This window comes from Armigeres subalbatus, chromosome 1 (genome assembly GCF_024139115.2).
Source record: "Armigeres subalbatus isolate Guangzhou_Male chromosome 1, GZ_Asu_2, whole genome shotgun sequence".
NCBI classification, from domain to species: domain Eukaryota; kingdom Metazoa; phylum Arthropoda; class Insecta; order Diptera; family Culicidae; genus Armigeres; species Armigeres subalbatus.
Window position 1 is genome coordinate 308,637,080 of NC_085139.1, and position 26,078 is coordinate 308,663,157.

The following is a 26,078-nucleotide window of genomic DNA, read 5'->3' on the forward strand; positions in this document are numbered from 1 at the left end:
AACTTTCAGCGAAATTCCTGGAGGAATTCCTGGAGGAACTTACGGAAGAATTGCTGGAGGAACTTCTGGAGTAATTCCTGAATGAACTTCCGGAGGAATTCCTGAAGGAACTTCCGAAGGAATTTCTGGAGGAGCTTCCGAAGGAATTTCTGGAGGAGCTTCCGAAGGAATTTCTGGAGGAACTTCAGGAGGAATTCCTGGAAAAACTCCCGGAGGAATTCCTGGAAGAACTTTCGGAGGAATTCCTGGAGGAACTTACGGAGAAACTCCTGGAGGAACTTCCGAAGGAATTCCAAGAGGAACTTCCGAAGTAATTCTTGGACGAACTTCTGGAGGAATTTCTGAAGGAACTTCTGGAGGAATTTCTAGAGGAACTTCCGGAGTAATTCTTGGAGGAACTTTTGGAGGAGCTTCCAGAGAAATTCATGGAGAAACTTCCAGAGAAATTCCTGGAGGAACTTTCGGAGGAATTTCTGGAGGTACTTCCGAAGAAATGTCTGGAGGAACTTCCGAAGGAATTTTTAGATGGACTTCCGAAGGAATTCCTGTAGGAGCTTTCGCAGGAATTCCTGGAGGAACTATCGAAGGAACTCCTGGAGAAACTTCCGAAGGAATTTCTAGAGGAACTTCCTGAGTAATTCTTGGACGAACTTCTGGAGGAATTTCTGAAGGAACTTTCTTAGGAACTTCCAGAGGAATCCCTGGAGGAACTTCCAGCGAAATTCCTGGAGAAACTTCCAGAAAAATACCTGGAGGAACTTTCGGAGGAATTTCTGGAGCAACTTCCGTAGGAATTCCTGGAGGAACTTCTGGAGGAATTCCTGGAAGAACTTCCGAAGGAATTCCCGGAGGAACTTCCGAAGGAATTCCTGGAAGAACTTCCGAAGGAATTCCTGTGGGAACTTTTGGAGGAATTTCTGAAGGAACTTCCGAAGGAACTTTCAGAGGAATCCCTGGAGGAACTTCCATAGAAATTCCCGGAAGAACTTCCGGAGGAATTCTTGGAGGAACTTCCGAAGGAATTTTTGTAGCAACTTCCGGAGGAATTTCAGAAGAAACTTCCGGAGGAACTCCTGTAGGAACTTCCGGAGTAACTCCTGGAGAACTTTCGGAGGAACTCCTTGAGGAACTTGTTGGGCCATTAGGCTGAATGGTCATTAGGCCGAATGAGAAGTAATAAGCAAAACGTTAAAAATGAGAAGTTTCTCCTCTTCCTTCTTCCTTATTCCTTCTTGCTTCTTCCTTCTTTCTTATTTCTTCTTCTTTCTTTGTTCTTCGCTGTTTCTTCTTTCTTCTTCGCTTTACTTTCTTCCTTCTTCTTACTTCTCTCTTTTTCCTTCATCTTTCTTCTATCTCTCTTTTTCCTTCTTTTATCTTCCTTCTCCTATCTTTCTTCTTCCTTCTTCTATTTTCCTTCTTCCTTCTTTCTTCTTCCTTTTTCCTTCTTCCTTTTTCATTTTTCCTTCTTCTTTCTTCCTTGTTCCTTCTTTCTTTCTTATTCCTTCTTTCGGCTTCCTTCTTCATTTTTCCTCTTTCTTCATTTATTTCCTTCTTCTTTCTGTTTCCGCCTTAATTCTATTCTTCTTCCTTCATTCACCTTCGTTCTTCCTTTTTCTTTCTTTCTTCCTTCTTCCTTTTTACTTCTTCCTTCTTCCTTATTCCTTCTTACTTCGTACTTCTTACTTCTTCCGTTTTCTTTCTTCATTCTTCCTTCTTCCTTCTTACTTCATCCTTCTTCTTTCTTCCTTGTCCCTTTTTCCTTTTTCCTAGCTTATTCCTTCTTTCTTCTTTCTTCTTCATTCTTCCTTCTTCCTTGTTTATTCTTGCTTCCTTGTTTCTTGTTTCTTCTTCCTTCTTCTCTTTTGCTTCTCCCTTCTTTCTTCTTCGTTCTTCCTACTTCTTTCTTCTTTCTTACTTCTTGCTTCTTCATTTTTTCATTTTCCTACTTCCTCCTTCCTTCTTCCTTCGTCCTGTTTCCCGCTGCCTTCTTTATTTTTTCTTTTTCCTTCCGCCTTCATTATTGTTTTTTTTCTTTTTCCTTTTACCTTCTTTATTTTTTTTTCTTTTTCCTTCTTCCTTTTTCATTCTTGCTTCTTCCTTCGTCGCTTATTACTCACCACTTTTTATTCGGCCTAATGACTATTCAACCTATAATCTTCGACCTAATGACCCAGCATCCTTGTTTTAGTCCAAAGTTCCAATCAATTTCCGTCTCAAAATCCAATGAATTTTCGTTCCTAACAAAATCGAATTTTCGTCTCAAAATTCAACTAATTTCCTTTCGAAATCTTAACAAATTTTCGTTCGAAATTCCTTTAAAAAATTCTAAGAATTCCCGTTCGAATTTCAACAAATTTCTCGTCCCAAAATCCAACCAACACAAAATTAAAATCCAACGAATTTCGAAATCCCTCAAAATTTTCGTTGTAAATTTCTCCGAAATTCTGTTCGAAATTCCAACAAACTTCCGTCGAAGCTTTCAACCAATTTCCATTCGAAATTCCAGCGAATTTCCTTTTAAAATTCCAACAAATTTCCGTCTCAAAATCCAACCAATTTTGGTCCCAAAATCCAATGATTTTTTTTCCGAAATTGCAAAGAATTTTTTATTCCAAAATGCAACTATTTTCCCTTCGAAATTTCAATAATTTTTCGTCCAAGATTTCAACCAATTTCCGTTTCAAAATCAAACAAATTTTCGCCTCCAAGTTTAACAAACTTCCTTTCGAAAGTCTAATGAATATTCTCTTAGAAAATCCTTACAATTCCCGGTCGAATTTCATCAAATTTTCGTCCTAAAATCCAACCAATTTCGGTCCCAAAATCCAATGCATTTTTGTCCGAAATTGCAAAGAATTTTCGTTGGTTATTCCGTTGGAATTTCCATTCGAAATTTCAGTCCGAAGCTTCCGTTCCAAATTCTAACGAATATCCGTTACAATGAATTTCCTTCAAAAATTCCAAAGAGTTTTCGTTTGAAATTCTAACGAATTGTTTTCCACAAGATCCAACCAATTTTCGTCCCAAAATTCATCAAATTCCCATTCGAAATTTCAATTAATTTCCGTTCAAGATTTCAACCAATTTCTTTTTGAAATTCCAACGAATTTTTGTCTCCAAATTCAACAGATTTCCTTTCGAAATTCTGAGGAATTTCTGTTCGAAATTCCAATTCCGAACAATTCCTGTTCGAATTTCAACAAATTTTCGTCGAAAAATCCAACCAATTTCGGTCTCAAAATCCAATGAATTTACGTTGGAAATTCCAACGAATTTTCGTTCGAAATTCCAACGATTTTTTGTCCGAAGTTTCAGCGATTTCTTCTGTTCGAAATTCAAACGAATATCCTTTCCAAAATCCAATGAATTTATTTTAAAAATTCCAAAGAGTTTCCGTTTGAGATTCCAACGAATTTTTTTCTTCAAAATCCAAACAATTTTTGGTCATCTTTGCTTGCATTTGCTACAATTCCTTTTTCCGATTTGTCTCAGTTGATCTCTGGAATTTGCCATAATTCTATTCTAAAGATTGTGCAAAGGTTTTTTATTATTCCACCATTTATCTTTGTTTTTTTTTCGGATTTCAAAGATGCCTTCTTCATATACAATTGTTTGAGCACAATTCGTCACATTTAGTTTACCTAATAGTTCCTACAAGAGAAAAAAAAACAATGTCCTCACAGTTTCCCCTTTACCCACGGTGTTTTTTTTACAAATCCGCGAGTGCACGTTCGATTAGTAAATTCCTTTCTTGCACGCACTCGAGCCCGCCCATTGCGCAACCTCTTATCACGTTCTTTGCTTTTGTTTTATTCCCACTATCCGGCCCACTATTTAAAAAAAAACAGGGACACTCCGCACCATCTGAAAAACAAACGGGTCCACCACGGCGTCGCCGACAAGAACAGCAGTCTGGTGCTGAGTTCGCTGAAACTGAAAGAATCACTTCCGCCGCCGCCAAAGCTGGAGGAACATCCGGCCCTGGAAGCGGCCAGCAATAATAACGTCGAAGCTGCTGAACCGGCGACGGCGGCGGTGGTGGTGGCAACGATGGTGCCAGCCGAAACCGCGGCCGAGGAACACGGTAAGTCTTGATTTTGTACACACTTATCTAGTTTGGGGGTGCCTTGTTGTGGAATATGTCGTCGTCAACTTTATTATCGTCGCGTTGCTTCGTTCTCGATGTCGAGCGGGAGCGTGGCTGTGCCCTTCAGCTGGCAACGTTCCTATAGGTGGTAGCCGCGTACGATGTGTTTATTTTAATTGATAATTCAATATTGGACTACTGTTGCACAGTATGGAACATTTGACTGCAGTAGACTTTTCTATCCTCCAGGCCCGTGATGGGAAATGTAAAAAAATCATGGGATTGCTTTTGAGAAATTTTCTAAAACCTTTTCAAAAAGTAATTTACAATTCGGATTTTTTATTAACATGTGATGCTCAAACTTTGTCAAAAAAGTTATTAGCAAATTAGTTCCATGACATCGAAATGACATTTACCGTCACTGCTCCATGCGAGACTAGGATTTTAAAGCACGCTTTTCAATTATGCGGAGCGGTCCACTGTTCGTCAATATACCTTTGATATTTAGCAGCAAACCATATCGCGGTGCGCACGCGAGAAATGCGGCACTATCTGTGGCGCAATTATACGACCGCCTATTAGCACTACGCGGTAAAGGTTGAATTGTGGCGGAGTCTCCGCGACTCCGCGGCTTTATATTAAATAACTAATGAATGCTTGGAAAACAGATAGGGGAACGAGAATTTCGAGGGAACATGGCTTCGCGCGATGGTGACATTATTTGCCGGTTTATCAGCAGGTGCGCTGTGATACGAGTAATTGGGGATACAAAGCTAGGGTTGTTGCTTGTAGTGGAGGTTCTAGATACGAAATGGAAAAATTGTCGCTTAACTTTTCGATTGATTGAAGTAACAGTGTAAGTAATTCTTTTCAAGTGCCCTCAATTCTGTTAATTACAGTACGCGCAAAGATGGTAATTTCACGAACGTAAATCAAAAGATATTGCTTCCAACAAAATTCTGTGGAAAGAGCGTGATGTTAATCTTGCAGGGGGCGTTGTACTTGGTAAAGGAAATAAAGCGAGTTCTTAATTTTGCGAAATTAAGTCTTCTACGAAAGGCAGAAATATGAACGTCGGAATCACAAAAAGCAATAGTTGTCATAACCTGCGATTTGGGCGTACATGATTTGGCAATCAAAAATTCCTGCTAAAGCAGCCACTTCCTGAGAAAACCACGGTGTCTATCCGTCAAAACAAGCTTCCCTCTAACAGATAATAGGAAATTTGCAGAAATACGTTTATTTTCTGCGGGGCAATGTTTGTTTACGAAACAATGTACGCTCAAATCGTAAAGTGATTCCGTATTTCTGTCTAGATTTCTTGGAATTTCCTTTGTAGGGGTATCTATGTATCCATCGTCGATACTTCTTTGCTAATTCGGAGCAGCTTATTTTTCACTCCACGATTACCTGCAGGTTGTCCTTGCTATAGAAAAAAAAACTTTTTCGAGCGTTTTAATGCGCTTCCCGAAGCGTTAGCTTGCACTCTTCTAGTTGAATCCTTTTGCTCGCTTTTGGCCATTTTCCAGAACGCATACTTCGGACATAATTATTTTAGATATTTTGATTGGAAATGACGCATAAACTATGCCAAATTTGATCAGGAGTTTCGGATTCCGGACGTTCAGCCGGAAAATGTTAACGGATCACTTTACGGAAATAGTCGAATACCATCATGCGACACATCAAACTTCATTATTTCGTAAGATGTACTTTATTTGCGTGATTCGCCGAGTATGTTTTTAACACGCGCGTCGACTGTTATTAAAAGACTATTGAAGCAGTAGGGTTTCGTACATGTTTTAATCTCATTTCCGATAAAGTTTCTAAAACGAAATCATTGGATGGAAACCTACCCTCCACTGTGTCTAGCATAGAGCTGACTTCTAGTTGAATTAGTGCGAATAAAGTTGTGGGAAAATGTCTTTGTAAGACCAACCTGGCCACTAGATCCCGTGCTATACAATTGCCATATGTAACTTTTTTCCCTTAAAAACCCACCTCACATTCAATGTTTTAGAAAATGTGGGATTTTTTCTTCAGGAATTTGAGGAATTGCTTTAAGAAAACCTCCGGAAATTAACGCAAAAATACTTGAAATTTTAGAATATCTTCAACAGCTTCTTAATGATTTTTTTTTAGAAATTTTGTCCAGTAAACCTATTTTGAAAACCCATGAAACCTGCCAGCCTAACGAGTTTCCCGTTTTTAGTTGAAATGGCTTAAGCGCCACTCCCGGAGGAGACCATTAACCTGATCGAAGGTTGCCCGACCTAGTGAGACCCTTCAGGGGAGGGTAAGATTTTTCCCAAAGAGATTGGGCGGGAGACAAGTGGGCTGTTCAGGGAAAATTGGATGCCTTTAGACCGTGAGGTCTAGCAAATAGAGAAATTGGTGTGAACAGAGGTGATTTCCGCCGGCGACAAAACAATATCCGCGGTTGTTATCATCATTGGAAGACTTAAACCAATACACTCCGAACAAGCCACGTTCGAATGGAGAGAATCCTTGGTTGGAGTAAGGGCGGAGAAAATAACCAAAAGAAACCTAAAAAAACGACCGAAATGTGAAAATACTCCTCCTTAACCTCTTCAAATTCTTCCCATCAGTTCAAACTTTTTGAGCTACCGTGTACTGAAAATGCATTTATTAATTAATTTCATTTGCTTCTATTAATCTTCTTTACCGACATTTTGATTCTTGAAACTAGGCCTAGCTACAAATTCATTTCCCTCTATACTCTCAACTCTGTCTAACTGAACTTTGAATATTTCTTTAAATAATGTGTAAAGAAATTTTCGGGTCCATTGTAAGAGAAATTTCAGGAGATGTTTTTGAAGAAATTTTCGGAAGTAGAAATTTCTGTAGGAATAATTGGAAGAATTTCTGAAAGAACTTTTCTGGAGTTCTTCTTTTCTGGGAGAAATCCTGAAGGAATGAATTGTTCGATAATTAAAACGTGAAAGAATATAAATTGAAATGCGCGTAACTAAATTAGTGTTTATGGCGAAAGAATTATTAATATAAAAAGACCGAAGTGTTCCTAGTGCAAGGTGTTCGAGTGGAAGGAGTAGCATTAAGATAAGTTTTACATTTTTATTCTTTTTACTTTAAACAGCAAGCATTAAAGAATTGTTTGCCTGGTTATTTTTTCTACGTATTTGTAGTTTTTATGGAGTGGGAAGATTCAAGTTTCGGGAATGTTTGGTGTCTCCGGCAACGGTGAGTCTGTTTTTGCTAATTTGATGGTCCTGGCGGAGTTCCGGAAGCAACGATTCGGGGGTGGTGCGAGGGCGTTTTGTGTTCGTGTGGAAATTTGTATGGGGAACAGTTGAAGTTTTTATATGTAAGGACGGGACAGGTGGATGGCTCATTTGTTTTGAGTTGATTTGTCACTGCCAAATTGAGGCTAATTGTACCAATTTATCCATTTTACACTGTCAAGAAAACCGTAAATCGACTCATGGCTGGTAGGCTATCCACTGGGTTCGTTTATGCAGATGCCGGGGCGGATTCTGGTGTTGTACAGGGGTTAGACAAAAAGGTTGAGATAGGCAAAATTTTGTCGAAGTTCAAATCAGCATAACTTTGCGTAGAGAGTAATTCTCGCTGAACCCGGCTATTTGCACAAGGTTCTTAAAAATGCCTAAATTTATATTCTTTCGAAAGCTTTCGGCGAGTATATTAAGGATCCGAGTTAAATTCTTCAGAAAGATGAACCCCTCGTTAGTTATACACGAAATCATTTTGATTGACCCCTCGATTGTTGACACTTCTTGACTCACCAAAACTATCATAACTCCAACATTTCTCAACCGATCGTAGATATCAGCATATCGTTGGAAAGAGGAAGAGTGTATCTTCAATTTTCAATAGTAAAAATAGGAACAGCCATATTGAATTTAGCCGCCATCTTGGATTTCTTTTTTAAAACTATTTTTCCGCCATGTTTGCAACCACCGATTTTGAATATTAATACACCGATGGAAAGCTTAGCTTATATTGTGCATTGTTTCCAAAAATCTCAGGTGTATGTTTTTTCTATCAAAAGTTATTTGGACACAATGCACAATATAAGCTAAGCTTTCGATCGATGTATTAATACTCAAAATCGGTGGTTGCGAACCTGGCGGAAAAATAGTTTTAAAAAAGAAATTCAAGATGGCGGCTATATTCAATATGGCTGCTTCTATTTTTTTATAATAGAAGATACACTCTACCTCTATCCAACGATATGCTGATCTCTACGATCGGTTGAGAAATGTTGGAGTTATGATAGTTTTGGTGAGTCAAGAATTGACAAAAATCGAGGGGTCCATCAAAATGATTTCGTGTATAACTAACGAGGGGTTCATCTTTCTGAAGAATTTAACTCGGATCCTTAATATACTCGCCGAAAGCTTTCGAAAGAAAATAAATTTAGGCATTTTTAAGAACCTCGTGTAAATAGTGGCCCGGTTTCAGCGAGAATTACTCAGAATGATCCGATTTCGATGATATCGGGACCTTCGGACGCGGACTGCTTGTCGTTTTATCTTTATCTTTACAAATTGGCCAGAGAGTCTTACAGTCACCATAATGTATCTTTAATAAAGATTCTATATTCATAGTCTTGGGAAAACATGAGTTTTGACACCCATATATGCATAGTTCCAGACGGTGACAAAAAGGCCCTCATGGAAAGCCCTTGGAACCTGCTATACAGGTGGCAGTGGACACTATCATTCTGGAAAAGTTTCTGTAATCATCGTCTCGCAAAACCATGAAGATAGATACCCATATTTGCTTTTTTCCGATCTGTTATCATTTCATCATGTTTCCGGAACCGATTTTACGGAAATGGCCATGTCTCTGCGTAGTTTTGATGGATTCCCGATTTACAGCCACCATTGGCCAATATATTAGTTCTAGTTTTTGGAGAAAGAATAAAAAAGGATGAAAGTTAACGTCACATAAAATGACAAGCAGTAGAAAAAATGCATTTTGAACATACCTTCGGAAAACCCGGAACATCTACGATGGCCAAGGACCAATATTAGGTTTTGCAGGGTGGCTGTATACTAGAAAAGCGTTCGGTTATGATGGTCCAGATTTTATCAAAATCGGATTATTGTACGCAAAGTTATGATGATTTGAATTTCGACATAATTTAACCTATCTCAACCTTTTTGTCTAACCCCTGTACATTTGAGTTCATCATGATTTGACAGTTGTAGGAGAGCTTCAACTGATTTTAGTGTTTCCCATGCAGGTTCCCGTATACCCCTATATTGCTTTAGCGTGGCCCCTGAATCGCCGTCGTGTAGCTTGGAGTTCTACCGGGACTCCTGTGCGCCTGTATTTTCTAAGGCCGCATCTCATTTCCTAAATTAAACTTAAATTGAATTTAAAAGCGATTTTTTTACCTGGATGATTTTTTATTTCAAATCAGTTCATTGTTTTTCGGGAAATTAAGGAATTGCTCCTACACTTTGGTGTTTCAGTCCGATATTATTTCCGAATTTCTTTAAAATATACTACTTTTGAAAACACTTCAACTTTTTGAATTTCACTATGAATTTCTTCAGAAATGATTTTAGTATTTCCTTCGGAAATATCTTTTGGAAGTTCATCATGAAATCCATCCGAAATTATTTAATGAATTCATCCGAAATATTCTACAGTTATTCAACCAGGATTTTCTTTCTAAATTTCTCCTGGATTTTCTTCAACTCTAACAGATTATTTTTTAGAATGACTCCAGGAAGTACATTGAGAAATTAATCATCAATTTCATCGAAAATGCCCCGTTGAATTTATCCTAAAGTTTATAACATTTATAGGGATTTTAACTAGAAATTCCTTCAGAAACTTCTTCATGAAATCCTTCACATTACATACTATGTCTTTCTTTTTATCTTTTTATCTTTTTATCCATGGTAGATTCTGAAGAGGTCACGCAACAGTTGTGGACTTGCTATATGCGATTCATACACATAGCATATTTTTCTTGTAAAAAGAATAAAACTAAAAAAGATAGATTCAATTTTAGACATGCTTCTATTTTTTCAATTAATAATTCATTGAATAGTTCGTCATTATATGTGACGACATACGTTAGCATTAATATACAAGTCAAAACAATTGAAAGCATGTTTATTTTTATCTAGTTGAGGATACATAGATCGCATCACTTACCAAGGTGAATTCTGAGCCGTGCAACCACTTACTCCGTCCCACCAACATAACTCCCTCCTGTGGCAACTGTGGAGATGCAGAGGTGATCTCGGTCTCTAGTAATAACGGCACATCCACATTCCTTCCCATCCCAGATGACCGTAAGGACGTGGCCGGCGCCGTTATTAATCCTTTATGTAGTGAACTCTCGTCTTTTGCCCATTAAGGTTGGAATGTTAATCCCAAGCCCCAAACTATTGGTTCTCTGTGCAATTTCGATTATTGCAGGTTGCAGTGGAATGTCAAAATGCATGGAATCTGGCTAGCAAATGTTGAGGAACGCCTGAAAATCTTGCAACCAGTGTTGTTGGCAATGAAAATAAAAATGTTTTGGTACTTCGCAAAAACATTTTTTACAGTCTTGGAGGAGTCAAATAAAATCTTTGGTTTTCAGCCAGACTATATTCCAAGAAACATACAATTTCCAAAACAGTAAAATACTTGGTAAAACACGACGAATTTCCTTTCAAAAACATATGTTTTGATTGCCGTAATTATACAATTAAAGGCATTCCTGAAAGTCTGGCATCAATGTTTTTGGCGCGCTTCGAAAAAAAAAGCTCGACGAAAACAAACATTCAGCTTTCAGCTGACGTCTTATCGTCCTTCTCTTTCAAGCTCATAAGAAGGATATGATTTGACACCAAAAAGTTGACAGCTCGCTGCTTGCATTTTGGTTGGAAACTTCTTGCAAGATCCTTGCATTTCGCGTTTCGGAAGAAATTTGCAATAGTCTGATCAACCACGGAGTAGGAACTACGAATTGTGAGGTCATCAAGCTCAAGCTCAAGCTCTAGTAGAAATCCTGAAGGAACTGCTCAAGAATTCCTAAACTATTTTCGAGCGGAAATATTGAAGGAATTTTGGGGGTAAAAAATTCCAAATTTCATTTCTGAAGGAATTTCAGGTGGTAGAATTCTCGGGAGCGTGGGTTTGGGAGAAAAACTTCAGGAGAGTTTTCGAATTTATGGAAACTATTGTTTATTTTTTTATTTATTCAGACTAAGGCCGAAGTGGCCTGTGTGGCATATAAGAGTCTATTCCATTCGGCTTGGTCCATGGCTACACGTCGCCAACCACGCAGTCTACGGAGGGTCCGCAAGTCATTTTCCACCTGATCGATCCATCTTGCCCGCTGCGCCCCTCGCCTTCTTGTGCCCGTCGGATCGTTGTCGAGAACCATTTTCACCGGCTTACTGTCCGACATTCTGGCTACGTGACCACCGCAGTCGTCCGATTTTCGCGGTGTGAACGATGGATGGTTCTCCCAACTGCTGATGCAATTCGTGGTTCATTCGCCTCCTCCACGTACCGTCCGCCATCTGCACCCCACCATAGATGGTACGCAGCACTTTCCTTTCGAAAACTCCAAGTGCGCTTTGGTCCTCCACGAGCATCGTCCAGGTCTCGTGTCCGTAGAGGACTACCGGTCTAATTAGCGTTTTGTAGATTGTTAGTTTGGTACGGCGGCGAACTCTATTCGATCGGAGCGTCTTGCGGAGTCCAAAGTACGTACGATTTCCAGCCACTATGCTGCCGTTCTACGCATGCTTGTACCAAATTCAAAAAACGACAAATGAGAAAATGGCATTTGAAATTGAACACTTATTTTCATTGTTGGTGTATAACCATAATGCAATACAAGATTATTACATCACAGAACAATTCATAAGGCTTAATTTCATTGAAACCATTCTTATTTTTCACTCACAAATAGAATTTGCGACAACGATCATGAAAATAGTTTGGCGGGACAGTTATGCCGAGAAACAGAGCACTTGTTTTATGGTTTCTACGCATATCAGCCCCGGTCAATGCATGATTTTGTGAATGACTACTGCGATTGACATATGTCTCCACATGCTTTATCTATGGAAGTGAACCTGCCACGTGGTTGAAGTGATTATGTCGCTTAGAATGAGTATTGTACAAATTACCCCCATTAAACCAGTGCAACAGGCTAAGATTGCAAGATCTAAACAGAAAATGCTATTTCAACGTGTGTTGCTCCATAAAATAACAGAATTTGCCATGATGATGCATTTAATCACCGCAAGACAATTATGCGTAGAAATGAGAGGTGATATCTGAAGGCAGTCGGACGTTTTCATTGAGGGCAGTGTAAAAAAGTTAAATAAAGGGTGTTATTCAAGCGAACAATTGTGGAGTATTGGTTGCTTGGTGAAAGTGAGCCCCGGCATAATCGTGGAGTCCGGAATAAGGCCGAAAAGTGCACACTGGCAGTGGCTGGAAGATTTGGAAATTTCGAATCGAGAAACAGACGCCACCATATTTTTCACGTTTGCTTCGGGGATTTGCAGTTGCTTTCTCTTTCTCGCGCGCGTGAGAAAATTGTGATTCGGTCTCATCGGGAGAACCAGGCATCCCGGAAAATATCTTGATTGTGTGCGAGAGGGTTAACTGTGTGACGGCGGGATTTAGAACAAGGGCTGCCAAACGGTTGGTCGCGCAGTTATATGAAACGACATCAGAGCATCATAGAGAAACGGCATGTACCCAGCGAATATTCAATCTGCATTATACCAGGTATAAACGGAGGTTGTGGAAGGATATTGGCACAAAGGTAAGAATCAGGCGGAGTTGAATATGAGGTCCCGTTCGTACCATCATGGTTTCATTTGAACCTAAAGGATAACAGTACGAATGGACGACACTAATAAACTTGGAGACGGGTGAGTCCATACATTTATATATAAAATCAATATTCCTATTAATTATAACAAATGGGCTAGACAAATTTCTGAAAATTATATACAGCCCCAAAATAATGTGATTTCAATAATTTGCCATTAAAATCTACTACCCAAGACTAGAAACCCCTACTACTAGAAAAGGCTACTCATTAATACAAAAACATAGATAAGCGGCTTTGTATGTGCTTCACGCTAAGTTTCACTTACTCAATGACTGAGTAAAGTTGTATTGCCCTCTCTTTTCTTCTCGCGGAGGTTTTGCTCAGTTTCCGCCAAAAGCAGGACAACTCATAGCTATGAGTAATCCCGCTTTTGACGGAAACTGAGTGGAATTTCCGTGAGAGGGGGGGAGATAGCAATACAATTTTACTCAGTCTCTGAGTAAGTGAAAGTTAGAGTGTTGGATTTTTTCTCTTGCGCATGTCTTCTCTTCTCTTCTCTTTCATAGTGAGATTCTTCATTAAGCGTTTCCGTACTGGAGTAGAATCGCATCAAAGTACTGGTGCCTTTACCATACGTTTGTATTGACATCGGGAGGCTTCTTCTGGTGGAATTTACTTCGCTCAACCGCTTTGCATGTGAAGCATTCTGGTGTTGGATCGTTCTTCTCTTCCGGGCGCACGGGGGATTGAGCTTGCTTTCATGCGGAGGCGCTTTGTGAAGCGCTTTCGTGTGAAAGCGGATCCCATATTCAAGTGTGCTTGGGTGGGATGGTTTAGCTTCGGATGGGTTTTTCGAGCACGATCGGAAGCGCTAAACGAATGTTTGCTGACGACTGATTAGTCCCGTTTGGAGAGCGGCTTGAAGTTGCTCAGTGTTATTATATCCCGCTCGTTTACATCTACACGCTAACATTCACCTACTCGGTGACTGAGTGAGGTTGTGTTGCTCTCTCTTTCTATCCCACGGGGGTTTTGCTCGGTTTCCGTCGGAAGCAGGACAACTCAAAACTATGGTTGAGTAGAATTTCCGTGGGGGGAGGGGGATGGCGGTGCAGTTTTGCTCGGTCGCTGGGTGGGTGAAAGCGGATGGTGGAAGGTCCGAGCGGCTTCGGGCTGGTCTTTGAACGGGACTATTGCCTTTCTCTTTCACGCGCGTGGTTCGGTGGGAGTCGCTTTCATAGAGCGTGCCCCGATGAAAACAATAGCACCAACCTCCTGCGTGCTTGTGTGGGAGTATTGTATGCTGCCATACACTATTAATAAGAAACTATATTTTTAATTATATATTTTCATATTTTTATTTATATATTTTTCAAATATGTATTCATTTTATCACGTTCTCATTTTATCATGTATTCATATTTTCCTAAGTTCATTTTTTTATATTCTCATATTATCTTGTTTTATATATTTCATATATTTTTATTTTCATATATTCATATATTTTCATATATTTATATTTTTATATATTTATTTTTTCATATTGTTTTGTCAGATTTTTATTCTCATAGCATGTATATATAATAGTGTGAAAGTGTGAAGTTATTTTCATATTTTATACTTTCTTATGCTTTCATGTGCTATATTCTCATAATTTTGCTTGTATAAATGTTTATATTTCATATTTCAGTCATATAACATATTTCCATATATTCATGATTTATATTTTCATATACCCATATTGTCATATTCTGCTACTTTCATATTTTTATATTTTCTTATTTTCAAATTTATATATTTTCATTTTGTTATAGGGTAACCGTACCCTTAGTGGAGGTAGCACCAATAGTGGAGGTAGTGGGGTTTTAATTTTTCATATTTATAGACTTTACGGTGGTTTCAGTTGATGCGTCGTGCTTTAAATATCCTGTTAAATGCAACTTACCTTAAGATTTCGCTTGAAAAACTATTGAAAACAATGCTGACAAGATACAAAGGAAAAGTAACATTTCCTATACAATAGTAGAAACATATTTATTTTAATAATTTTTACCATATATTTTTAATGACACACGGTGATCTGGTGACGCTGATTCCTTGGAGCTGAGGTCCTTCGGTCAGGGACACTGTGAACTATTTTTCAAATAATGTGATCCCAATCTAAACATTACTATTCCCTTCTCAGCTGAAACAAGTGTTGCTGGTGAAGTTTATTTCACACCAAGGATCAATTTGCACTCCTCTGATTTTCATAAATTTCAACGTTTTTTCTATACTTATTCTTAATATTTCCATACTACGGAGCTCCATATCGCATAAACATGTATAAACAATCATCTTGTCAACGATTTACCTAAACAAATGACAATTATTCATCTTCATTTTCAGAAACATTGGGTGCTGACGAAGATTCTGAAGCAGCATCACACTACAGCATCACATTATTACTACAATTTATTATTTCAGAAATATGCCGCAGATTGCAAAATCAATGCAATTGTTTTGTCAAAACTATCTATTCATATTACATTCAAGAACAAAACATCACCTATTACAATATCACCTCCAATAAAAACATAATATTTACGCTTTTTCGCCAAGAAAAGCACCCCTTAATAACCCATCCAAACTCCAACTCCAGATACCTATGAAGGTCGCGCGAGTTCTCCGCATCTTCTTAAGTAGGTATCTAATCAACACTTCCCACCCAAATCCCCACTGATCGTAAGGACCTGGCCAGGTGTTGAACAAAGGGATCGTTGAATGAAAAACATGCCAAGCCCCAGGCTGTTTTTCTGGCGCATCTAACGTCCCTATCGACAGCCAACCCAGGATAGTGTGCGGTCAGATATGCTATGCTATGCTATGCTATGCAAGACAATTATGCGTAGAAATTGAGCAATGGGACAAATAGACTTGATGTTGTTTTCAATGATTTTCCGAACAAAGTTTGAAATCTGTTAGAGTTTTCTAAAAGTATACATCAAAATAGACTGCTCTATGGTAAAAAGTCAAAATCCACAAAATCTAACATGGGACAACTATGCGTAGAAGGGCAGTAAACGTCTCCGAATTTCTCTGCTGGTGTCATTTTCGGCAGTCACCAGTGAGCCCAAGTACACAAATTCTTCTACCACCTCGATTTCGTCACCACCGATGCAAACTCGCGGTGGGTGGCTCACATTGTCTTCTCTTGAACCTCTTCCTATCATGTACTTCGTCTTCGACGTGTTGATGACTAGTCCGATCCGCTTAGCTTCCCTCTTCAGTCTGATGTAGGCTTCCTCCATCTTCTCAAAGTTACGTGCCATAATATCTATGTCGTCGGCGAAACCAAATAGCTGGACGGACTTATTGAAAATTGTACCACTCGTGTTAATCCCTGCTTTTCGTATTACCCATTCCAAAGCGATGTTGAATAGCAAACACGAAAGACCATCACCTTGCCGTAACCCTCTGCGGGTTTCGAAGGGACTCGAGAATGCCCCTGAAACTCGAACTACGCACATCACCCGATCCATCGTCGCTTTGATCAACCGTGTCAGTTTATCCGGAAAACCGTGTTCGTGCATTAGCTGCCATAGCTGGTCCCGATCGATTGTATCATATGCGGCTTTGAAGTCGATGAATAGATGATGTGTGGGCACGTTGTATTCGCGGCATTTCTGCAGTACTTGGCGAATGGCGAACACCTGGTCCGTGGTGGAGCGTTCGCCCATAAAACCCGCCTGGTACTGCCCCACGAACTCCCTTGCAGTTGGTGCTAGTCGACGGCATAAAATTTGGGAGAGTACCTTGTAGGCGGCGTTCAGCTATGTGATTGCGCGGTAGTTGCTACAATCCAGCTTATCGCCCTTTTTGTAGATGGGACACACGACACCTTCCATCCACTCCTGCGGCAAAACTTCCTCCTCCCAAATCTTGGTAATGACCCAGTGCAGCGCTCTAGCCAGTGCCTCACCACCGTGTTTAAATAGCTCTCCTGGTAGTTGGTCAACCCCAGGGGCTTTGTTGTTCTTCAGCCGGCCAATCTCCTCCTGGATTTCCTGGAGATCCGGAGCCGGTAGAATTATGTCCTGCGCGCGTTCTCCCAGGTCCATCACCATACCGCCATCTTCGTCTGCCACATCGCCATTCAGGTGTTCTTCGTAGTGCTGCCGCCACCTTTGGATCACCTCACGCTCGTTCGTAAGAAGGTTCCCGTTTATGTCCTTACACATATCAGGCTGTGGCACGTGGCCCTTACGTGAACGGTTTAACTTCTCATAGAACTTTCGTGTGTTATTAGCGCGGTACGGTTGCTCCGTTTCTTCACGGTCTCGATCTTCCTGCTGGCGCTTTTTCCTCCGGAAAATCGAGTTTTGTCTGTTCCGCGCCTGTTCATATCGTGCCTCGTTCGCCCTCGTGCGGTGTTGCAGCAATCTCGCCCATGCTGCATTCTTCTCTTCCACTAACTGCTCACATTCGCCGTCATACCAGTCGTTTCTCTGATCCGGGGGCACCGTGCCAAGTGCAGCGGTTGCGGTGCTACCAATGGCGGATCGAATATCTCTCCAGCCATCTTCAAGAGACGCTGCGCCTAGCTGCTCTTCCGTTGGAAGTGCCACTTCCAGCTGCTGCGCGTATCCTTGGGCTAGTCTACCGTCTTGTAGCCGCCCAATGTTAAGCCGCGGCGTTCGACGCGTGTTGTACACCGTCGAGAGTTTTGAGCGCAGACATACTGCAACGAGGTAGTGGTCGGATTCAATATTCGCACTGCGGTAAGTGCGGACGTTCGTGATGTCGGAGAAGAATTTAACTATTGTATCTATGATATAATCTAATGAAATTCTGACGATTTTTTTAGAATAGCTCCTAGTGGAATTTCAGGAGAACCTTGAAACATTTCCCGGAGGAAATTCCGGAGCAATTTCTGGGCGAATTTTCGGGGGAATGTTTGAACAAATCTCCTGAAGAATTCTTCTAAGAACTTTTGAAGAAAATCTGGGAATAACTTCTGGATGAACTTTCGGACAAATTCCTGAACATAGCATCGGAGGAAATCTTGGTTTAACTTCCGGATGAGTTTCTGGAGAAGCTTACATAGAAATGCCTGGAGGAGCCTCCGGAGTAATTCCTGAAGGAACCTCCGGAGAACTTCCGGCGGGAATTCTTGCAGGGACTTCCGAAGGATTTCCTGGAGGAACTTCCATAGGGATTCTTGGAGGAACTTCCGTAGGAATTCCTGGAGGAACTTTCAAAGGAATTCCTGGAGGAACTTTCGAAGGAATTCCTGGAGAAACTTCCGGAGGAATTTCTGGTCGAACTTCCGAAAAAATCCCTGGTCGAACTTTGCGAGGAATTCCTGGTGGAGCTTACGTAGGAATTCCTGGAAGAACTTCCGGAGGAATTCAGGTGGAATTCCTTGGCGAACTCCCAGGTGAATTCCTTGAGGAACTCCGGGGGAATTCCTTCAGGAACTCCCGGGAGAATTCCTGGAGGAACTTCCGGAAGAATTCCTGGAGTAACTTCCGGAGGAACTTTTGGTGGAATTCTTTGAGGATCTTTCGTGGAAATCCCTGGAGGAACTTCGGAAGAATTACTGGATTAACTTCTGGAGGAATTCCTGGATGAACTATCAGATGAATTCCTGAAGGATCTTCCGAAGGTCTTCTTGGAGTAACTTCCGGAGGACTTCGTGGAGTAACTTCCGCCGGAATTTCCGGAGGAATTCCTGAAGTAACTTCCAGATGAACTTTCGGAGGAATTCCTGGAGGAACCTACGGAGGAATCCATGGACGAACTTCCGAAGGAATCTATGGAGGAACTTCCGGAGGTATTCCTAGAGCAACTTCCGGAGAAATTCCTTGGAGGAAGTTGCGGAGAAAGTCTTGGTGGAACTTCCGGAGGACTTCCTGGAGTAACTTAACGGAGGAATTACTGGATTAACTTCCGGTGAAATTTCTGGAAGCAGTTTTGTAGGAATTCCTTGATGAACTACCGGAGAAATTCCTGGAAGATCTTCCGGAGGACTTCCTGGAGTAACTTCCGGAGGACTGGCTGGAGTAATTTCCGGAGGACTTCTTGAAGTAACTTTCGGAGGTCTTCCTATAGTAACTTCCGGCTGAATTCTTGAAGGAACTTTTAGATGGAGGAACTTCCGGAGAATTTGCTAAAAGAACTTCCGGAGGAATTCCTGAAGGAACTTCCGGATGAATTTCTGGTGGAGCTTCCGGAGGAATTCCTGGCGGAACTTTCGGAGGAATTCCTGGAGGAACTTCTGGAGGAATCTCCGGATGAATTCCAGGATGAACTTTCGAAGAAATCCATGGAGGATCTTTCGGAGGACTTCCTGAAGTAACTTTCGGATGATTTCCCGGAGTAACTTCCGGTGGACTTTCTGGAACAACTTCCGGTGGAATTCTTCGAGGAACTCCCGGGGAAGTTCCTGGAGAAACTTCCGGAGAAATCCCTGGAGGATCTTCCGGAGGAACTTCCGGTGGAATTCCTTGAGGATCCTCCGGGGGAATTCCAGGAGGAACATCCAGAGGAATTTCTGGAGGAATTTCCGGAAAAACTCCTGGAGTAACTTCTAGAAGAATTCCTGGAGGAACTCCTGGGGGATCTTCCGAAGGTCTTCTTGGAGTAACTGCCGGAGGACTTCCGCCGGAATTTCCAGAGGAATTCCTGAAGTAACTTCCGCATGAATTCCGGAGAGAGGAGTTTCTGGAGGAACCTCCGGAGGAATCCATGGACGATCTACCAAAGGAATCCATGGAGGAACTTCTGGAGAAATTCCTGGAAGTACTTTCGGAGGAATTCCTGGAGCAACTTCAGGAGAAATTCCTGGTGGAACTTGCGGAGGAATTACTGGATTAACTTCCGGCGGACTTCGTGGATTAACTTCCGGAGAGCTCGCTGGAGGAACTTCCAGAGTACTTCCTGGAGTAACTTCCGGCGGAATTTGCGGAAGACTAATTTCCTTGAAGGAACTTTTAGGTGAATTGTTTAAAGAACTTCAGAAGGTACACCTGTGTTCAGAATGATAGCAGCGAAAGCCGTTTTCCATACAAAATGGTCAACTTTGACAAACTGTAACTTTGTACCCCGATGACCGATTGAGCTGAAATTTTGGCAGTGAACTACAAATATGATGAAATTTACACATACATTTTTTTTCGAATGACACGTTTATAAATTACGACTAGGACAAATTGTTCAAAAAAATAGCAGTTTTTATTTTTGATATATTGGCCAATTCAAATGTCAAATTCAACAATTTATATTTTTTAAATTATAAACTTAGTGTCTCGCAGCACCTGAATTCAAATTGATAACATTCCAATTAATTGTTTTTCTGATATTTCCAAAACAAAAACTGCTATTATTTTGAACAATTTGACCTAGTGCAGGGGTTCTCAACCTTTTTTATGAGAGGTACCCCTTCGAACTTTTGCATTAATTGAGGTACCCCCTCTTGAAAGGAAGCTTCCTAGCCTCTTGAAAGAATAATAGCTTTTTGAAGTAAGGCTTTTGAGCCTCTTGTAAGGAGTTTCTGAATCTCGTGAAAGTAGGCTTCCGCGCCTTTTAAAAAGAAGCTTTGGAGCCTTTTTTAAAGAGGCTTCCGAGCCTCTTGAATGGCGATATTCGAGTCACTTGAAAGGAGGCTTCTTTTGCATATTTAAAGGACGCTTCTGAGCCTTTTGAAGGAGGCTTTCAAGCCTCTTGGAAGAAGAATTCCGAGCTTCTACAATTGAGGCTTCCAAGGGTCTTGAAAGTACGCTTCCGAGCCTCTTAAAAGGAGTCTTCCGAGCTCGTTGAAAGAAGGCTTCTGATCCTCTTGAAAGGAGGCTCCGAGCCTCTTGAAAGAAGCTTCTGAATCTCTTGAAAGTATGCTTCCGCACCTCTTGATTAGAAACTTTTGAGCCCCTAGTAGAGAGGCTTTCGAGCATCTTGAATGGTGGCTTTCTTTCCATTTTTGAATGATGCTTCTGAACCTCTTCAAAGATTCCTTCAACCCTCTTGGAAGAAGAATTCTGAGTTTCTTGAAGGGAGGCATCTGAATCTCTTGAAGAGAGGCTTCCGATTTACTTGGAAGTAGGCTTTCGAGCCTCTTAAAAGAGCCTCCCTAGCTTTTTGAATGAAGGTTTTCTGTCCTTTTAAAAGTAGACTTCCGAGCTTCGCGAAAGTAGGTTACCGAGCCTCTTGAAAGGAGGCTTCCGAGCCTCTTGAAAGAAGTCTTCCGAGCCACGTGAAAGGAGACTTTCGAGCCTCTTGAAAGAAGTTTTCCGAGCCTCTTGAAAGGAGGCTTCCGAGCCTCTTGAAAGGAGGGTTCCGAGCCTCTTGAAAGGAGGCTTCCGAGCCTCTTGAAAGGAGGCTTCCGAGCCTCTTGAAAGAAGTCTTCCGAGCCTCTTGAAAGGAGGCTTCCGAGCCTCTTGAAAGAAGGCTTCCGAGCCTCTTGAAAGGAGGCTTCCGAGCCTCTTGAAAGGAGGCTTCCGAGCCTCTTGAAAGGAGGCTTCCGATCCTCTTGAAAGCATCGATCGAAGCTATTTGAAGAAAGGCTTCTGACTCTCTTAAAATGAGGTTTCTGGGCCTCTTGAAAGGAGGCTTCCGGGCCTCTTGAAAGGGGGCTTCCAAACCTTCCCTAGCAGCACGCGAGTTCCACATGGGTTACGACAACTCATATGTGACCAGATTTATTCACTATAAAGTTGCTGCAACCATTTTTTCCTGACATGTGCTGCTCAGGGTTTACAAGAAGGCTTCTGAACATCTTTAAAGGAGGCATTCGAGCTGCTCTGAAGAAGGCTTCCGAGAAGTGTAGAAGGATGCTTCTATTCCTCTTGCAACGAAATAACGAACTCTTCGGAAAAAAAAACTTCATGCCTCTGAAACGGAGTCTTCGGAACTTTTAAATTGAGGAGGGTGGGGTTCAATTGGCTTTGATTTACTGATCGCCATGCATATTATGTACAAGACAAAGTTTTGAAATAAAAAAACAACACAGTTACCAAAATTTTATCACTAAGGTCTGATTGGAATTGTAATACGTCCGCCATTATGCAGTTTTGTCCGATGTACCCCTTAGGGCCAGCGAAGGTTCCCCCAGGGGTACATGTACCCCAGGTTGAGAACCGCTGACCTAGTGCGTAATTTTTGAACGCGTCATTCGAAAAAAAAATGATACTTAGTATGTGCAAAATTCATCATATTAGTAGTTCACTGCCAAAATTTCAGCTCAATCGGTCATCGGGTTGCAAAGTTACAGCTTGTCAAAGTTAACCATTTTGTATGAAAAACGGCTTCCGCTGCTATTATACTGAACACAGGTGTATTTCTGGAGGAATTCCCGGAGAATTTGCTGAAAGAACTTCCGGAGGAATTCCTGAAGGAACTTCCGGAGGAATTCCTGAAAGAACTTTTGAAGGAATTCCTGAAGGAACTTTCTAAAATTCCAGAGAGAAAATTCCAAAGGAATTCTTGAAGGAACTTCAGGAGGATTCCATAGAGAAAGAAATTCCTAGAGGAACTTTTTTAGAAATTCCTGGAGGATCCTCCTTAGAAATTTCTGGAGGAACTTCCGGAAGAACTTCTGGAGGATCTTCCTGGGAAGCTCCTGGAAGCTTCATGCATGAAATTAGCCCATACTGACTGAAAAAGATCCGCCGTCGACAAATTTTTAATCGGCGCAATCGGCGTCTACTTTCTGGATCGTATTTGAACCGATTGGAACCGGTAAACGGATTTACCGGTTCAAAGGTCAATCGTGGCAAATAATTAACCGGTTTAAGGAAGTACAAAACTATCATAAAAATGTCACTACTTTTGAAATCATGAAGTTTGATATACCTCATGATGAAATTTGAGTATTTTCCGATCGTTTCCAATCGATTCGAATATGGTTCAGGAAGCACAAAACTACCATACATTACCATAACTTATGAAATCATGAGGTTTGATGTGTCGCATGATGGTATTCTACTATTTCCGTAAAGTGATCCCGTAACAGGTTTCGGTAGAACCAGTGGCGTTTCCCTAACCTCAATCTACCTGTGCACTGAGTTTAAATTAAAGGAATTGGTGTGCGCAAATGCCTAGAATAACTAGATTTTGATTAGTATAAATGAATCTGATAATTTTCTTTTGGGCTGCTAAAATATCAAAATTTTCACTTTTTGGGTCAGTGCACAGGTAAAAAGTGAGGTTACGCGACGCCACTGGGTAGAACGTCCGGAATCCGAAATACAAGCCATATTTTGGACACATCAAATTCCTGATCAAGTTTGGCATAGTTTTTTCATCGTTTCCAATCAAAATACCTAAAATAATAATTTTCGAAGTATGCGTTCTAAGAACTGACTAAAAGCTGAAACCCATTTTAAATCCGGAATAACTTCGGAACCATGTGGCCAATCATAGAAATCCTTGCAACTACTAAAACTTGAACAAATTCTGCTTCTTTTGGTGAAAGTAGCGGAAAAATTTTGAAAGACAATAATGTTACAACAGTTGTTTTCAAAACGGGGGTTGGTAACGGAAGGGTTAATAAAATGATGATTTCGTAAAAGCTAAAAAATCCGACATTTTTCGATACGACCCTGTCCGTCTAAGCGCTATTTACAGAAAACAGATCTCTAATTTTGGTGAACTCGTTATTTTAATGAAGCAATTATTTCCCCTTTTAGTTTACTTTCAATTACAGGGTGGGAAACCCGATATCTATCGTGCGATAGAAACTCCAATGTTTGCTGTTGCAAAATCAAGTTGATAGGATCGGGGTTCGGGCTTGTGGTCTCCTTGCGTGCAATGCAAAGCCTTAGGATTGCCAATCCGAAGAAGGCGAGTTTGATTCTCGGATGCTTTCGGGGAACATTCTTGACTCCCTGGGCATAGTGTATCCATTGTACTTGACACACAAGATACATATTCATGCATTGGCGGGCATGGAAAGCTTCCAATTAATAGCTGTGGAATTGCTAATAGAACACTAAGTTGAAAAGCAGGCCAAGTTGCAGTTGGAATGTAGAGCTGTAGAAGAATAAGAAGGATCGGGACTCGATATTCATGATGGAAATGGCTCATGGCTGCTCCATATCAATTAAATAAAGTAGGTATATTGTTAATAGGGAAAAACTTCATATTGTGGAGGAGTTAACAATCGTAACAAAACAAGAAGGGTTTATTTAAACATCAACTGAAAACCTATTTCATTGTTCAAATTAACAGTTTTATAGCCAATACGTCAATTGGTCTAAAATATGTTTAATATGTTCTATTGTTGGAGTTCATCATACTACATACGTTTTACCTTACCGTAATAATGGTGTCTATATATAATAAGCGATTTTATCAGCAGGACGACTGTACCAGTGAATTTTTATCTTTTTCTACAACGACAGCCGTAGGCCAATTGGTAGCGACTCAAATTAGGAATTCGTTGTGTAAATATTGATTAAACAATGTCTTGGACGTACTTTTTCCACCCAGTCAATGAATGAACCAAAGCGAGGGAATCTACTCATTTATTTTACGCAGTAAACAAGTGCGTAGGTACTTTGTCGCCCACTCAAGGCTACCGTGGAGTAACGAAGCGAGTATCTTTTTCATCCATTGAGATCCAACTTTCCCATTCCAATTACCAAGGTAAAACTACCCACCAACATTAAAGACCACCGGAAGCAGCTTTTGCTTACGGGTGCCAGAGTACCGCCGCCGTGTTCGGTGCATAAGGAAAGGATTAAAGCCACCCCTTCCTCTATCTTTCTTTGCGTGAGCGAGTCGTTGGAAAACACGGAAACAGGAAACTTTATCCCTTCTGTTCGGCTAGTGATAAACCAACCGCACTAAGCACCACAGCAACAACAACACGTGAGTCTTCCGGTTGGACGAACTGCTTCACTTCAAAGTAAATTGGGTGCTCGGTTGCCTCTGGGTCCTTGCTCGGTGTGCGGCGGTAGTGGTACGTTCTATGCCTATTTTACGCTACTTTAGTAAATGGCTTATGATTGCACAAAGCCGACCCGGCTATAGGGAGAACAAAACACATTCTAAATATGAATTCCTGGCTATTTTCAACTGGGAGTACCGCACCTGCAGCGGCAGCAGCACCACCAACAGCAAGTCGCTTATGCATGACTGTTTATGGAACTAATTTGCATAGAAGCGTTAGTATCGGACTGTATGTGCAAAATGGCGTTGCGATGTGACTTTTCGTCATCTTTACTTTTTTTCATTATCTTCTAAGCCTAATAAACTGAGGGTAATAAAAAAACTAGTAAAGTAAATTGCGGTATGAATGGAGTAGGGAATATAGAAATTGAAGTGTTTTAATGGACATCGTTTGGTATGGGGGATACAAACATTCATCGTATATTATACGTATTGTGCCAATCTGTTGCCTCAATTACTTACGGTAGGAATGCAAACCAATCTATTTCGTAGCGACTAATTTTCACTGTCAATATGTTTTGTATTTAATTCTGTTGGTTTCTTGTTAGGTATTATGTATTATGTTCACTCCCACTAGGAGCGTGATGTTTTCTCCCTTATTCTATGCACAGAACACGCGACGTTACGCCAAAGAACAATAATTAAGCCAGGCACGCTAAAACCCAAAGCGAAACCAAGCTGATTACACACTTGTTATCGGAATTCCTCTGGCTTGGTGAGCCAAAAAGCCGAAACTAGCCAATCACTACGTCGATGCTTACGCCTGCCCTTCTAGAGCGGCCCCTAATGCAGGTTAGGAATTGGACACGACCAGGCCTAATTGAATTGAATGTGACAAATGTGTGCCTGCACTGGACGCGTTCTCCAAGCGGTAGTGGCGGAGGGAGAAGCGTGACCTAATTGAACCTGATGTGTCGAGTCGGCGTCATTGTGAACGACACAACGCTGTCGGGTACGTACGGGAAAGAAATGGGTCACGGAAGGCACGCACGCGAAGCACAATGCCCATCAGCAGCAACAACCTGTCCCTTCTGTAAAGGTGTATTAAAACCTGATTCGAGAGATAGGATAGAACGAACCCCGAAATATGGAATTGGTCAATCAGGTTAGCGGAGTACGCTCTGGATTCGTTGGTGAAATATTTGTAAATTGATAAGACGGGTGGAGTAAATAGTTATATGTGCGGGTTCGGGTGTTATCTTAACGCACGTATATAGGGTGCGTAGCCTTGGACACAAAACCTATGTTTAC

The 26,078-nt window shown here is 41.0% G+C and overlaps 1 protein-coding gene across 19 annotated transcripts in view; it reads left to right on the forward strand.

Annotated features, from left to right (window-relative positions):
• Positions 1 to 26,078, forward strand: part of LOC134207896 (protein lap4) — a 250,176-nt gene that overhangs the window by 101,188 nt on the left and 122,910 nt on the right. For all 19 annotated transcript variants that reach the window (XM_062683915.1, XM_062683917.1, XM_062683922.1 and 16 more), the window contains one exon: positions 3,849 to 4,084. In XM_062683915.1, coding sequence (XP_062539899.1) covers positions 3,849 to 4,084 — 236 coding nt within the window. The remainder of the gene's footprint in view (positions 1 to 3,848; positions 4,085 to 26,078) is intronic.